The 15,576-nt window shown below is 43.1% G+C and overlaps 2 protein-coding genes across 13 annotated transcripts in view; one reads left to right on the forward strand and one right to left on the reverse strand.

Annotated features, from left to right (window-relative positions):
• Nucleotides 1-6,061: 6,061 nt before the first annotated feature.
• On the reverse strand, nt 6,062-15,446 carry DTX3L (deltex E3 ubiquitin ligase 3L). Its single transcript, XM_004467156.4, has 5 exons — nt 15,171-15,446; nt 14,067-14,278; nt 10,566-12,113; nt 9,922-10,139; nt 6,062-9,051 (listed from the first exon to the last, which is right to left on the reverse strand). The coding sequence occupies exons 1-5, from the start codon at nt 15,352-15,354 to the stop codon at nt 8,982-8,984; spliced, it is 2,232 nt and encodes a 743-aa protein (XP_004467213.2). The 5' UTR covers nt 15,355-15,446; the 3' UTR covers nt 6,062-8,981.
• Nucleotides 15,030-15,576, forward strand: part of PARP9 (poly(ADP-ribose) polymerase family member 9) — a 40,577-nt gene continuing 40,030 nt past the window's right edge. For 2 of the 12 annotated variants that reach the window (XM_058295699.1, XM_058295703.1), the window contains exon 1: nt 15,264-15,551. The gene's annotated coding sequence lies outside the window, so the exon portion shown is untranslated. Of the gene's footprint in view, nt 15,556-15,576 lie in introns of all 12 variants that reach the window. The other 10 variants (XM_058295688.1, XM_058295696.1, XM_071214747.1 and 7 more) reach the window with 9 other exon arrangements.

Consider the following 15,576-nt stretch of genomic DNA (forward strand, 5'->3'; position numbering starts at 1 on the left):
CTAAGATATGCAGGTCAAAACTGATCACACTTGCCCAGGTAGACTCATGAAGCTCTGGACACCCTCCTCCCCTGCCAGAGGTGGCGATGGTGCCTCAGGCATGCCCAACAATCCAGTTCATGCAGGCCAAAACCAAACGCAGTTGCTTGGACAGGGTGAGAGAGCACTGGCCCTCCTCCTGCTCTGTCAAGGGCATAGATGGAGCCACAGTGTGTCCAACAATCTAGCTGCTGTGGGCTGAAAGCAGCTGCAGTTGCCCAGAGAGGCCAAGGGAACATGATCCCTCCTCCTGCCCTGTCAGGGCAGGCATGGAGCCACTGGTGTGCCCACTTATCTAGTTTGTGTGGGCCAAAAACATCTATAGTTCCTTGGAGAGACTGAGGGAGCACTTTCAGGGGCAGGGATGGAACCACAGTAGTGCCCAACAATCTAGTCTGTGTGGGTCAAAAGCACCTGCAGTTCTTCAGAGAGGCTGAGGAAATGTCACCCCCTTCTGTCCTATGGGGGGTGGAGATAGAGCCAAAGGTGTACAACAATCCACTCCGTGTGAGCCAAAAGCTTCTACAGTTGCCCAGAGAGTCTGGGGAAACACCAATCCCCTTGTATGCTCTTGGGTGAGGAGATGGAGCCAAGGTGCCCAACAATCTAGTCTGTGTTGGCTGAAAGTGAGGTTGGAGAGGTTGGTGCAAGTCTCCTCAGCTTCTTCATGCCAGAGGAGAGCTTGAGCCTATATTAGGGCTGCAAACCAACCTGGGTGGAAAGAAGCCAGTTTCTACTGCCACTGTGGTTTTCAATCAGTCTGCTTCCCCTCATTCTTAGGGTGGAGTTAAAATGGAGGCTACTGGCCTCTTTCCAAATTATGACAGATTCAAACTTTAGCTCTTCTTAAGATTAGACTTTAGTCAGCTAATTTATTAATCAGTAGCTGAAATTGGTGCCCAACCATCACTTCCTCCCATTTTTGAAAAATGGATCTTCCAACTCCAGTCAGGGAATAGCTCCTGAGGCATCTTACACTGCCAGTGGGGAGTGGGCACCAGCCTTGTGGTATGGAGTTCTCTACTCATGAATCTTCACTGCAGATAGGCAGTCTCCTCCTTCCACTCTTCCCAAGATTTTACAGGATGCTCTTCTGGTCTCCTGGGCTCCCCAAACAGGTGCTTTAGAGAGCTCTGGGTGATTACTAATTGCACCATAGGATAAGCTGACTCTTAGAGTTCTTTACTCTGCAAACATCTTGCCCCCCCCCCCCTCATTTTTTGAAAGGCAGTTTTTCTGAATAAAGACTTCAGGCTGGCATTTTTCTCTTTCACTATATATCACACCACTGCCTTCTCGCCTTCATGGTTTATGGTGAGGAATTGGCACTTAGTTTTATTGAGCATCCCTTGTATGTGATGAATCACTCATCTCTGGCTGCTTTCAGAATTTTACTTTTATCTTTGGCATATGATATCCTGTTTAGTATGTGTCTTGGATTTATTAGGATTTATTCTGTTTGGAGTCCATTGTGTTTCTTGAGTATGTATATTTTTGCCTATCATTAGAGTTAGGTAATTTTTAGCCATAATTTCTCCAAATATTCTTTCTGCCCCTTTCCTCTTCTCCTTTCCTTCTGGGATACTGATGATGTATATATTTGTCTTATGCTGTCACTCAAATCCTTGAGACACTGCTCAATTTTTTTCTATTCTTTTTTTTATCTGTTCTATGATTTCAATTGTCCTGTCTTGTAGTTTGTTGATTCTTCCTTCTGCCTGTTCAAATCTGCTGTTGTATGTCTCTATTATATTCTTAATCTCTACTCTTGTGCCTTTCATTACCATAATTTCTGTTCTTTTTATATTTTCAAATTCTTCATGCTCACGTTGTCTTCTTAACATCCTTTATCTCTTTTTGCATATTTTCTTTCATCTCCTTGAACTGATTTAAATGTTTGAAGTTCTTTGATTAGTTGTTTCAAATTCTGTGTATTTTCTGAAGTTTTAATATTTCCCTTAATTGAGCCATATCTTCCTGTTTCTTAGTATGGCATGTAATTTTTTGCTGATGTCTAAGCATGTGATTATCTTGATGAGTTAACTCGGAAGATCAGTTTCTCTCTCTTGTCTAGGGTTTTATTGTTGATTGGCTTTAGTGTTAAGGCTCTTCTTTTACACTTAGTCCAACTTATTCTAGACGTTTAATATAGTCTGTGCTTAATTGATCTGATTCTCTCAGCCCTTCTTATTGTTCTTGCCCTAGATATGTAGTACAATTTTTAAGATTGCGCTTTTTGTATATTTATTTATTTCCAAGAGAAAACTTCCTTTCCTCTGTTCCTTCTTTAGGAATCTTGATGTATCTGTTTGTGTTTGTGCAGAATTTTCTCCCCAGTTCCAATGATTTGTTTAAATTCTCTCCTTTACTCAGTGCCCTGTTTTCCTTAGTCTTTTCATTCTGGGACCCCTGTCTTACAGCAGTTGAGTTTAACCACACACAGCCTCCCCCTTTTTTGGTTTCTTCCCTGCTAGGGTATCCCACCACCTTGGGGAGCCAAATGAGGTCAATCCAGAAAGATGGGTCATTCTCAAAACATCCATTTTGTATTTAGGTGGACCAATCAACAGAAACTGGAGTGCAGCACTTTCCAGACACACTTTTACCACAGTCTTTTTTTCCTCCTTTGTGCCCTTTTGTATGCCATTCCTCATTTTTGCACCCCATAAGTCTAGTCTCTCACTCCTGATGTGAAGAGAGAGTATAGAATGGTCATGGGTGTATGTGTGTATTAGGGGGGCAGGGTAACAACATTCATTAGCAAAATTGGTAGAGGCATACTAGGTTGACTGAAAACAAATACAGGGAAGCGGATTTGGCTCAACTGATAGAACATCTGCCTGCCACATGGGAGATCCAGGGTTCAAACCCAGGGCCTCCTGACCCATGTGGTGAGCTGGCCCATGCACAGTGCTGATGAGCGCAAGGAGTGCTGTGCCATACAGGGGTGTCCCCCACGCAGGGGAGTTCCACATGCAAGGAGTGCACCCAGTAAGGGGAGCCACCCCATGCGAAAAAAGCACAGCCTGCCCAGGAGTGGTGCCACACGCACAGAGAGCTGACGCAGCAAGATGATACAACAACAAAAAAAGACACAGATCCCAGTGCTGCTGACCAGAATCCAAGCAGACACAGAAGAACACATAGTGAATGGACACAGAAAGCAGAAAACAGGGGGAGGGGAGAGGAAAAAAAAAACAAATTAAAAAACAACAACAAATACAGACCTTTAATTTCCATGTCTTTCCAAAGTCTTCTGAATGAAATCTAACCTCATTAGAAATTCTTGTAGGCTGAAATTTTGTTTGGGAATGAGAAAAGGCCTTTTGGCCATGTAATAAAACTGAGCAATGGTGACAGGGTGAAATTATAGAATTTCACTTGGATTGTTCACTTTAGATTTCATGAAAATTTTGCTAATAATTTTGCCCCAGTTTATCTTTGAGCAAACATTATGTCCCTGTGTGTTTTCATATTTGCCAGGCAGAAAAAAACTTAAGAAAAGTTTTTGGGTATAATGTTAATTGCTCTATTACTATTAATCTATGGGCAAATAAATTTACAAACTACTTTATGTAGTATGTCTGAACCATGTGGAGCTGGCCCACATGCAGCACTGATGCCCGCAAGGAGTGCCATGCCCCGCAGGGGTGTCCCCTGTGTAGGGGAGCCCCAAGCACAAGGATTGTGCCCCATAAGGAGAGTCGTCCAGCGCGTAAGAAAATTCAGCCTGCCCAGGAGTGGTGCTGCACACACGGATAGCTGATGCGTCAAGATGACGCAACAGGCAGCAGGACTTGGCTCAGTGGTTAGGGCATCCGTCTACCACATGGGAGGTCTGAGGTTCAAACCCTGGGCCTCCTTGACCCGTGTGGAGCTGGTCCTGCGCAGTGCTGATGCATGCAAGGAGTGCCCTGCCACTCAGGGGTGTCCCCCGTGTAAGGGAGCCCCGCGCGCAAGAAGTGTGCCCCGTAAGGAGAGCCGCCCAGCGGGAAAGAAAGTGCGGCCTGCCCAAGAATGGTGCCGCACACATGGAGAGCTGACACAAGATGATGCAACAAAAAGAAACACAGATTCCCAGTGCCGCTGATAAGGAGAGAAGTGGTCACAGAAGAACACACAGCGAATGGACACAAAGAGCAGACAACTGGGGGGGAGGAAAGGGGAGAGAAATTTAAAAAAAAAAAAGATGAGTTAGAGACAGATCCCTTCCCTCTGGAGTAAGGGTGGAAGTAAGGGGAGAAGAAACAGACCAATTCACACTTACTGGGTAAGCAAAGGAATTACTTCCATATGTAGGCACAGTAAGAGATGGTAAAGCAGTCTTACCTCCCCTCACCACTCTAGGCTGAAGGGGCATGGGAGGGGTTCATACTGAACCTGGTGCCCTCGGACAGGAGCCACCGCTGCTTTTGGGAGACAACAAGTGAAAAGGTACCCCAATCGCTCTCTCTTGCTACATCCGTCTCTTGCTGGTACCTCCCATTGTTGCTGATTAGCAAGCAGGGCACAGAGGGTGAAGACGATGTAGTCCTTGGAGGTCAGCCCCCCTGTACCACTCCCAGGGCAGAGAGCAGAGTGGAGAATGGATTTTGATATCATGCCTGCTTTAACTAGGCAGTAGAGCTACATGTAAGCATTAGAACACAGAGAAATACTGATTTGTTGTTAATTTGGGGAAAAGATTGGAGGAATTTTCTACAGTAGTGGCATTTGAGTGAGTCCTTGAAGAGTGAGTTGGAGGGAAGAGGATGTGGCTCAAGTGATAGGGCTTCCCCCTATCATATGGAAGGATCCAGGCTCGATCCCTGGGGCCTCCTGGTGAAAAAGAAGAGAAAGTGTGCTTGGGTGGCAATCCAGTGCACACCTGGCGAGCCCAGTGCCTGCATAGTGAGCCAATGCCTGCACAAGTGACACAACAAAAGAGAGAGAGCCAGTGCCCACATGGTGAGCCGAGTGCCTGCATGGTGAGCCAGTACCCGTACAAGTGACACAACAAAAGAGAGACAAGGTGGGGAGGGGGTCAAGGAGAAGTGCAGTAGAAACCAGGAACTGAGGTGGCGCAGCTGACAGGGAACCTCTCTCCACATCAGAGGTCCCCAGGATGGAATCCTGGTGAATCCTAGAGGAGGAAAAATGAGAAGACGAAAAAAAAGAGATACAGAAGATCACACAATAAACACAGACAGCAAAAACAGTGGGGAGGGGGAAAAATAAATAAATCTTAAAAAAAAGAGTAAGTTAGAGACTTCTAAGAGATGGGAAAGGAAGTGTTGGGGCATTCAAGGGAGGTGGAACACTCAGGGTAAAGGCCAGAAGAGCGAAAGTATACACTGTGCGTTGGAAAAGCTGATAGTCTGGTGTGACTGGACCTTTGGGGCTTAGGAGGTAGGGACAAGGCACTAAGCAAAGTAGAACTAGAAATACCTGTTGATCGTGCTGTGGCATTTGAACTTTGTTTTCCAGGCCAGGGGTCCTCAAAATGTGGTCCCCAGACCACCAGCATCAGCATCACCTGGGAACTCACTTGAAATGCAAATTCTTGGGCCCAACCTGACCTCCTGAGTCAGAAACTGTGTTGAGGTCTCCAGGTGATGTGGAGCAAGATCACGTTTGAGAAGCACTGGCCTACTCCTCAGGAAGCCACTGAAGGCATATCATCAGAGGAGTGATGAGATCAGAGCTGTCTTTTTCAAATGGGAGGAGGAAGGGGAATGGGGACAGACAGAATCATTAGGAGGTAGTTCATTAGTTTTGGTGAGAGAGAGAACTATGAGGATCCAGCTGAGCAGGGAGACTTAAAGTGAAGAAGAGGCAGGACAGTTGACTTAATATGCATAAGGGATGTGAGAGAGGGTGAAGCCAAAGGCTCTGTTTTAATGTACTATAAATGTAATATATTTTACACTGTCTGCTTTCCCAGGAAATAATACTCAGTTTCCTCCTCTGTAAAACAAGAAGTTTAAGCAAGATTGTAAGAAAGAAATCTTTTTTTTTTTGGAAGAAAATAAGGCTCACCCAATTGTGGAGAAGAAAAGAATTTATTTTTAATCTTGCAAGAAGGGGCACACAACCAGAAAACATGGCTGGTGCTCCGAACAAAGGAAAATGACACAATTTATACCCCTAAGCCTAGTATGCAAGTTCTTCCTCTGTTTCTCTGTAGATCGGATACTTCAGAGGTTACAGCCTATCTGAGAAGTCTAACTTACCCGCACAAAAGTTTTTGATTAATGCTTCCCCCATCACATTCCAACCATTTTAGCTTTAACCTGCTCTTTTTGTTAAATAAGGAATGGAATTTAGTGAATTGGTATTGACTTAGGTCTTTCATGTACATCCTTTTTACTGGCTATAAGACTGGCTGAAGCTGGTTTCCTTTGTTTCTGCTTAACCTGGGAGTGGGAGACTGAGGCAGTAGGTTGCCAGGTTACATTAATTAATATTTTCTTCCTTTATGTGAAAACTAATCTCTGTTTCTCACTGTTGCCCCTCTTTGTTTTAAACTCTTTTTAGTTTTCACATTTCTGTTCTTCAAATTTTCTAAGAGCTCTCTCACACTATTATAGGGATCTCTTTCTTTAAGGGGATACAGATTGTTTTGCCTATACTGTATGGGCATTTGTTTGGTTAGGGCAGTTTTAATGAGTTTTTGAACTAGGCTTCAGACACATGGAATGATACAGCATCCGACTGTGGTAAGCACCCTAGCTGGGATAATGAGGGAAGTTAAGATGGACAGTACAACCCCTTTTCATTTTCCAAACCAATTTTTAAGCCATCCTGTGAGTGAATTGCTAATGCCAGAATTTTCTGCTAATTCCTCAGATAAGGTTTTAGGCCTTGTAAAGCTTTAGTGATAGTTCCGTTACGGGCAGTGTTATTGGGAATGAATGTATAGCAACTACCTCCAATTATAACACAGAATTCCCCTTTCTCAGCTAGCATCATATTAACCCTTTTGCTTTTCTAGAGCAACTGTGGCTAAAAGATTAGAAGATAGACACAAAATAGTCAATTGAGCAAAAGGGCAAAAAGACTTTAATGAATCACCAAAAACTAAACAAATAATCTGTTAGAAAATAATGATATATTATTCAGCCCAAACTTCCTTAACTCTCTGGACAAAGGAAAATTTTTAGGTTTTTAAGTTCTTTTATAGGACTTCCTGGGGGAAAAATGTGCTTTGAGCACTATGCAAGAATCCATTTTTGAGGGAAGCCCAGAATAATGGGTACTCCTCTGCCTGCTTCATGGAGAAGCCGACTGCCCGGCTTAACTCTCAGCACTTCTACTTATGAAATAAGCGACTTTTGTTAAGTTACTCATCCTCTCTGTGCATCAATTTTCTTGTTTATAAAATGGGAATACTAATAATATCAATCAGACAGATGTAAAACTCTTATAAAGGAGGCAAAATAAGTACTCAATATATATTAGCTATTATTATCCGATCCAGGAAACCAAAAATTGACATGTGTGTATGTGTATCTTTAGGAAAAAACCAAGACATCTTATTCCTGATTCTTGGAGGGAGACTGGGACATAGGTATCTATATAATTTGCTACTATAATTTTCTTCTGGTTTGGAGAATCATTTAAACGTAAAATGTGACATGCCATATATTCCTCACAGTATTCTCAACTCTGCTTTTTTCCCTCTGTCCAGAAAAAGTAATGATGAGAATGATTTTAAGGGGGAAAATGTGATGTGGTGATACATAGTAAAGGGAAGAAAAACTACAGTGGGGACTACAGTTACTGTGTAAATGATAGGCTATAGAAACTGAAGGTTAACTATCTATTACAACTGTAAATACAAATAATATTAATAAGAAAAAAATGTTCAGAAATGAGTAGCATTACTGTGGTAGGGCAATGAGGTTACATGCATCAGGAAGGAACAGGACCAAGTTAGAGACCTGGACAGGCTTGAGACGTCAAGTGTTCCTGCATAAGAAACTCAGTTTCCAATCAGTGATGAGGATTCCAGAAACAGCTTACTTACTCCTGACTATGCCAAAGATTTGATGAGCCTTTGCTAGGTTGCAGAAATCTAATTCAGACAAAATTTATTTAGCACCAACTGTATATGAGGCAGAGTCTGGTAATGACACAGATGTCATTAAAAATAATAGCCTCTTCAGTTGCAAGCAAAACAACTCCATTCCTCTGCCTCATAATATCTATGTCCCTCCTCAGCTGAAGTGGTCAGAGTAGACATCATCCCAAATTCCTCAACATTGAAGAATAAGCAAAATTAAGGTGGGAGTGTAACTGCTGACCATAGCAGACCTGTTGCTACTGTAGTTATTAACTTGTGTTAACTGAGTAATTTGTAACATTGATATAAAAATAAATTTTAAATTAAAAACCACATCCACTGTAAAAAAAAAAAAAATAGCCTCATTCCATTTTTTCAAAGGGTTGCATAATCTCAACTCCTGGATACTTTTCTGGCCATAGGGGAAGGAGGAGAATATGGGTGTCTAATTTTCCATAACTAAGCTTCCCCTCTCCCCTGCTCTCCTTCCACACTAGGATCTCACTCACACAGAGATGAAGAAAAAACTAACTAAAGGACCATCCAGAGATGACTATGAAAAGAAGCCTGATGGGCAGCTAGTAGTCCAACTCAAGAACACAGAAAATTATTTCAGACTCACAGCCTCTCCCCACAACACCCCACCTTTGTCCCCAAGGATGACACAAGAATGAGGCATAACACCTTTGGAGCAAATTACAGACCTTTGGGGCTTCTGTCTTCCATGAAAAGTAACTCCAAAAATTACAAATTAGCAGATTCTTACTTTTACACAAACCACTTCTGGAGATTGAAATTTTTAAAAGATGCTTCTAATTAACGATTTAGATTGGTTTTTACTCTTCTCTTCAACTATATCTTTGTAAGTTTGGCTCAAGACATCATTTCAGCAGTCTTCTTACTCAATTCCTTTAGCTTTTAGCTCGTCTTTGACACGTTTCAGATAATCAGGATCAGGGTAGCCATACCTGCAGGAAAAATCCTATTAGCATCATCTCAAATGACAAATACCTGTATAGTAGATCGTTGGCATCTAAGTATTTAATATTTGGTGTTGCAAACATTCATAAACAATCCTGAAGGTGGACGATTTATGATCACTTGTAAATGTGGAGATGTGACTCATTAGTGAGTGAACTTAGCTGTCTGGTCAGCATCTGCCTTCCAAGAAGGTTTATTTTTATGTTCAGTTCATGGTGGGAAATGACTCTCATAAAGTCATAATATACTGTATTTTATGGTATCATATGCTACTATAAGATTTTCAAATTTGGGGATTTGAAAAATTCTCAGGATGTATTCCTTTTTGAATACCATGGGCATTCTGAGTTTCACAAAGAACTATTGGAGTGCCTGTAAAACAACTTCCATACCCATTAGTCTCCTTTAAGCTAAGACTTTTTCTAGAGGCCTATTTGCTAAGTGAATTTAGGTTCTCTGTGGGCTGATGGGAGAAGAGGGTAGAAGGAAGAGTGATCTAGAAGAAAGCAAAGTAGACAACATTTCTAGGCTCTATCCATCTAATAGACATGGAACCTCAAATTAAATTGATTTAGATTCAATTCATCTTGGGTTCTGAAGCCCCTTGCACTTTGATGCAAACTTTAATAATAACTATATGATATTTTGTAACTTTGTGGTTGGGGGAGTAGAAATTGATAGGAACTAATACTCTGCCTTTGAGATTATCATCCCAGATTAGTATCTCTTCAAAATACTTCACTATAGTCAATCCCACTCCATAAATAAAGTCCCCTTCTATCTAATACCCTCAAATTGACATATTTCACGATCTTTACATTCTGTTTAGCAACTGTTACATTTCAAAAGGTTCTCACATTTCTGGTCCCCCAGACGTGGATGTTTTGTGGTGGATATCATTCCATGTAATGACACCTGAGGCTCCTGTCATTCGAGACTCCCCCACGGTGAATATCAGCTTTTGATCAAAGGCCTTACGAAGCAGTCTTAAAACTTCCCTTCCTTCCTCATTATCAGGCAAGAAAGCAGTTCGCTTTATGCCAGAATATTTGCTTCCTGGATTCGGGTGCTCCTTCTGAATGAAGAAAAGAAAACATCACGTGAAAATACTCGCCTGTCAAATTTTACCATATGTATTGATGGACTTATTTGCAGTATAGCAGCCTAAAAACAAGAAAAGCATTGAAGGTTTGTTCACATCCCCAATAATCCATGTTTCTTCTCCTTCCTCAAATTCGTGCTGGGAACACTGTCTACCCTTCTGACTGCCCCTACTTAACACATACTCACCCACCTTTTCTCTACTTTGAGACCCAGACACAAAATCTACTTGAGCTATAAACAGCCCTTGTGATCTTTATAACTATTTCAAGCCCTGTCATGTGGCCCTGGAAATAATTCCATGGGAAATCTATTGTCTAAACAGGCAATAGGACAGTCTCTTTTCCTCTAGTAATCTTAGCATAGTGGAAAGAAACCCAGGGACTTCAGAAATACTTACTGTTTGGATGCCTCCTCTCATATCATAGACAATTAAAATTGAGCCACAGGATTCATAACCTGGAAGTTTTGATGTTATGAAAGAGACATCCATGGTTCCATCCGGCTGATTCCCTCTCTGGACCCCGTAACAAGTCAGACAGACAGGACAGACTGGCTTATATGACATGGCTTTCCTGATACAAGGGGTGCAGAATTCATGCTTGCACTTCGGTAGCACTTGTTTGTTAGTAATGGTTTCCATACAGATGACACATAAATCCTTTACCTTCTCGTCCAGTCCCAAGGCCCTAGAAGTGGCAGAGTTCTTGAATGGAGGTGATGCCATTTTTGAATCATTACTGTCAATGTCCATGGGCATTTCATGATCCTCATTCCATTTCTCTCCAGCCAACACTCCCCCTATCCTTAAGACATACTGCTTTGCTTTTTCAAGATGGCTCGGTAAACCAGTCAGAGTCACTGACTCTTGAGTTGGTGCAAAGTGTACATATGGATGCCTTTTGCTAAAGTCATCGATAAACTTAGTCCCAAGCAAGTGACTTCTCCCTTTACCCAAAGGTTTCAATGAAAGAACTTCTCTCAGCAGTCGACATGAGGCAAATTGATAGGCATCTATGAAACTTGCATAAGCATGCACAGATAGATCTACCTCCTTGTCCTTGGGTTCAAATAGAATGCAGGTTTTCTGTGCATTGTAAGTTTTTCCCCAAACCTGACTGCAAGTATATTTTTGCTCTATCTCTAATATCTCCTGGAGTAATTCAGCTTCTAAAAGCTTATAGTGAACTGTGTCAACCTCAATTCCATTCATCATGCATTTGGGAGCCAATATTTTCACAGGTGCCTTGACAAGACTCTCAGATGTTTTGGAGGCAAGAAAATGTTTGGCAGCTGAAATATCACCTTGGGTCCCAAGGAGAGTTAATTCGTTCCCTTTCTCTTTTATAAGAAGCTTTGTAAACTGGTGAGTCAATTCCTGTTTGCTTTTATTTGCCTGCTTACTGTCTGCTAAACAGACACATTCTTGCTTCAGAGATTCCGTGTTCTTCTGAAATTCACTGACAAAAGACTCACGAGCTGCTTCTAGGTCACCTGACTGACTTGTGGTGAAGTCTAAATAGACCACATTTGGAGAACTTTTCCCTGTTTTGATGTTTATACCAAATCTTTTCTCTATTGAGTCTATTTTACCAGCACAGGTATATTTGAAGTATTCATATAAAAGCAAGGGAACTTGAAAACTGTTGCTTTTTTCTTCTGATCTGGTTTTTGGTTTAGAAGGAGAAATGCCACTGTTCCAGTCCTGCTGTCCAGACGCCTCCCTCTCTGTGGCTGAAGGGCAAGATTCACATTTCTGCTCACTTTCCAGGAGCTGCTCGCTCAAAAAGTGATGTATTTTTTCAATATCTCCAAAGTCACCACACACCTTCTCAATTCCATCATAACCCTCCATTTTTTTGACATTGGGACAGAGAGTCATTATGCGTTCCCTCTGTTCTTTGGAGAACAGGTTACAGTTCAGGTCAGCTGTTACTGAAAGAAAGATCTGTAATTTTAAAAGGAACAAATCAGATCAATCAGATGCCCAGACCTACAGTCTCTTCTCTTCAGGAGGATGCCTAGAGATTAGAGAAATAAACACCAAGCCTTCCCTTAGGATGGGGCAACTTCTTTCAAGAGGATGTGGCATGGTACAGCCCAGAGGTTCTCAGTCCTGTCTGCACATTAGAATCACCTGGGATTTTAAAGAATAAAAACAAACCCAGAAAAAAACACCAAGGACCTCACCTCATCCCCAAAGATTCTGATGTAAGTGGTTTGCAGTAGGGTCTGGGCACAAGCATTTTTAAAAAGTGCCCTGGACAAGAAGTCTGGGTTCTAGGGCTTTGACTATCTGTTTAACTTTTGGGAACAGGAGTGGAGAGAAGGCTCTTCTGCTCTCTGGGAAAGTTGCTGAGGGTCTTACAAAAGAGTCTATGGGCCTGGAAGGGAGCCATAGATCTGAGAGGGATATTTTTTCCTACTATTGTTTTTCTTCACCTCTCCCACCTTTCTTTTCCTTTCCTTTTTTTCTTTTTTTTCTAAACTAAATGCCTGTTTGGATGTTGTGTTGCTGGGCCCAATAAACCCTGGCCTTCATAGGCTGAAATATAAGAGAGACACCAGATTAGGATTAAAAAGGACAGAGGCAAATTGAATGTAAAATAAAAGCAAAATTTTTAATTTTTTGTTCTATCTCAAGGTCTCTGCATAACTATTTCCTCTGCATATGATGTCCTTTCCCTAGAACTTCCTTCAAAATGTTTCCTGAATCCAGCCACTTCTCATACCTCATCTGGACCACCCCAGTCCAAGGCCATTATCCTCTTTCACCTAACTCACTGCAACCCTGGCTAATTGGACTCTGTGCTCTACTCTAGCCCCCGCCCCCCTTAGCCCCCCCCAGCTCCCCCCAGCCAGTGCATTCTGTTCCCCACACAGGTGCCAGAGTGATCTTTCAAAAATGCAAATCAGGTCACTTGACTCCCGGACTGGTTTAGAATCTGAATCCCTTCACATTTAAGTTAAAATCTGAACTCCTTACCATGACCTTCATCCCCATAAGACCAGGCTCCTAGGCTTCTCTCTCTCCAAGCTCCTCTCTTATCCCTCTCTCACTTGCTCACTGCTCTCAAGCTACACTGGTGTCCTTGAAGTTCCTGGAGCTCAGGATGTAAGCTTCTGTCATGGGGCCTTTGCATTTATGCTTCCTTCCTCCTACAATATCCTCCCCCAGAAAGCCACTTAGCTAGTTCCCTCACTTCATTCATGCCTCTACTTAGAAGTCACCTCACTTGAGAGGTTTTTCCTGACAATCTTTTTAAAATACTAGCCCTGTTGTTCTGTCACTTATTCTGCTTTATTTTCCTTCCTAGCAATTATTACTTGTGGACATTTTATTATCATTTATTATTATTGTCTGTTTCCTTCAATAAAATGTAAGATCCCCGAGGGCAGGGCCCGCCATGTTCTGGGCTGTATCCCCAGCTCCTGTTAACAGTGCCTGGCATTCAGCAGGCAATGGATATCTCTTTGTTGACTGACCATCCACAGCTGGTTCCTTTATTATTATTCTAGTCTTGGACCAAATGTCACCTCCTCTGAGAAGTTGTCTCTGACTTCTGGTCATTCAGAAGTAGAACCATCTCATTCTTCTCTTCCTCACCTGGTTCTGTCACTCTCTAGGGTAAAACCTTGTTTATTTTCTTCCTAGCACATAGCATTCTCTGAAATTGTTTTATTTATGTATTTTGTTTAGTTGCTTACTGTCTTTCTATGCAATTCCCCAACCCCAATACAAGCTCCCTAAGAGCAGAGTACTTGTCTAGTGGGTTCACCTCTGTGCCCTCATGCCTAAAACAGTGCCTGCCTCATAGCAGCCCTCAGCAAATAATGAATAGATGTGATGACTGGAGAGGAAGCTGCAGGAACATACCCAGCACTTTCTTTTAGCACTCACCTTTTGGGCACAGGAATCCACAGCATTAGGAATATGTCCTTCATCTGGATGCTTCTCACTAGACAACACCTCAGCCTGTGACTGTGTCAAGGAAGACATTCTGGATCTCACATTCTTCTCTATTGGGCTTTTGGTGAGTTCCAAGAAAATGATGACAGGTTTCTCTTCAACCAAAATTTGGTGCTGTCCTTTTTTCAACACTCTCTCCTTAGCTTTAGTTGAAACATTAAACACACACACACACATATATGCACACACATATGAGAGAGAGAGGGAAGAACAGGGAAGATTTTAGATAATCCTCTTATTCATGTTTCTGTACCCTGCCCCAGTCCCCTCCCAATAAGGAAGGCGCAGGATGGTGACTGGGGAAGTGGGAGAACTATTGAGAACTCTGAAGCTGGCAACTTAAATATTCCTATAGAAAACAAAAGCTTAATGATAATGGAACATCATCCACTCACTGAAATCATATTTCTGAAACTGGGTTTCCAGTCTCCCATTTCAATGATATGGAAATCTCTTCCTTACAGAAAGTTAAGTGAAGAACACAGGAATCAAAAGCCCAGACCCAGAATTTTGTAACGATACATGTCTGTTTGCATATATTCATAGAAAAAGCCTGGGAAGAAATATCCCAAAATAGTCACATTGCTTATCTCAGGTGATGACATTAAAAGGTGAGTGATTTTCTTCTTTCTTCGTTTTTTTCTCTTTTTATAGGGAACATGTATTACCCATGTAATCCTCAAATTCATGAAATCATTATTTAAAACATACAAGTGGAATGCCTAAATGACAAGGACAGCGCCTGACAGGCATCTGGGGGAGAAAAGAAGTGTTCTATGAGAGTGGAGAAAGATAAGGCTGGAAATACTGGAAATCATAGACTAGGCACATCCTCAGCTATTAGGCAGAGTCTCTTGGCAGTGGGCAGAGCAGGAGGCCCACTTCCTGTCGCCTACCAGACGGTGCCATATTTTCTCCCGCCCTCTCTCCCAGGTCTTCTTGAACTGTCTGCCTGGCAACCTGCCGCGCTGGGCTCACACAGTCGGCCGTGGTACCCCAGGCCCCGGGCTCGCGGCCCTGCTGCCCGCAGCTCACCTGCCCTTTCTCTGAACTCCACCCGGAAGATGCCCTGGGCGTCTTCGCCGAGGGGTCGGACGGTGCACTCTCCGCCGCCCGAGTTCCGGCTCTGGAAGTAGCTTTCCAGCTTCCTGTGCAGCCGGGGGCACTGCTCCGACACCCGCACGAGGAGCGGAGACGGGGGGCAGGGGGCCGAGGCCATGGCTCTCCGCGTCTGGCTGCGCGCGGGGCTCGGGGACGTCGCTGGCGCCTGGACTGGGGCAAAGGCGCGGCCCGCCCCTCCCGCCGACCCGGGCAGCTAACTTTCAGTTTCGCTTCCCGAGAGATCCCTCCCTATTCTCGCTCGGCCAGCCGCTTCGCCCCCCTGTTTTTGCCATCGCAGCTGTGGCCGTCCGCGGGGTGAGTAGGTCGGGTCTCCCCGAGC

Source organism: Dasypus novemcinctus, chromosome 4, assembly GCF_030445035.2.
Source record: "Dasypus novemcinctus isolate mDasNov1 chromosome 4, mDasNov1.1.hap2, whole genome shotgun sequence".
NCBI lineage: Eukaryota > Metazoa > Chordata > Mammalia > Cingulata > Dasypodidae > Dasypus > Dasypus novemcinctus.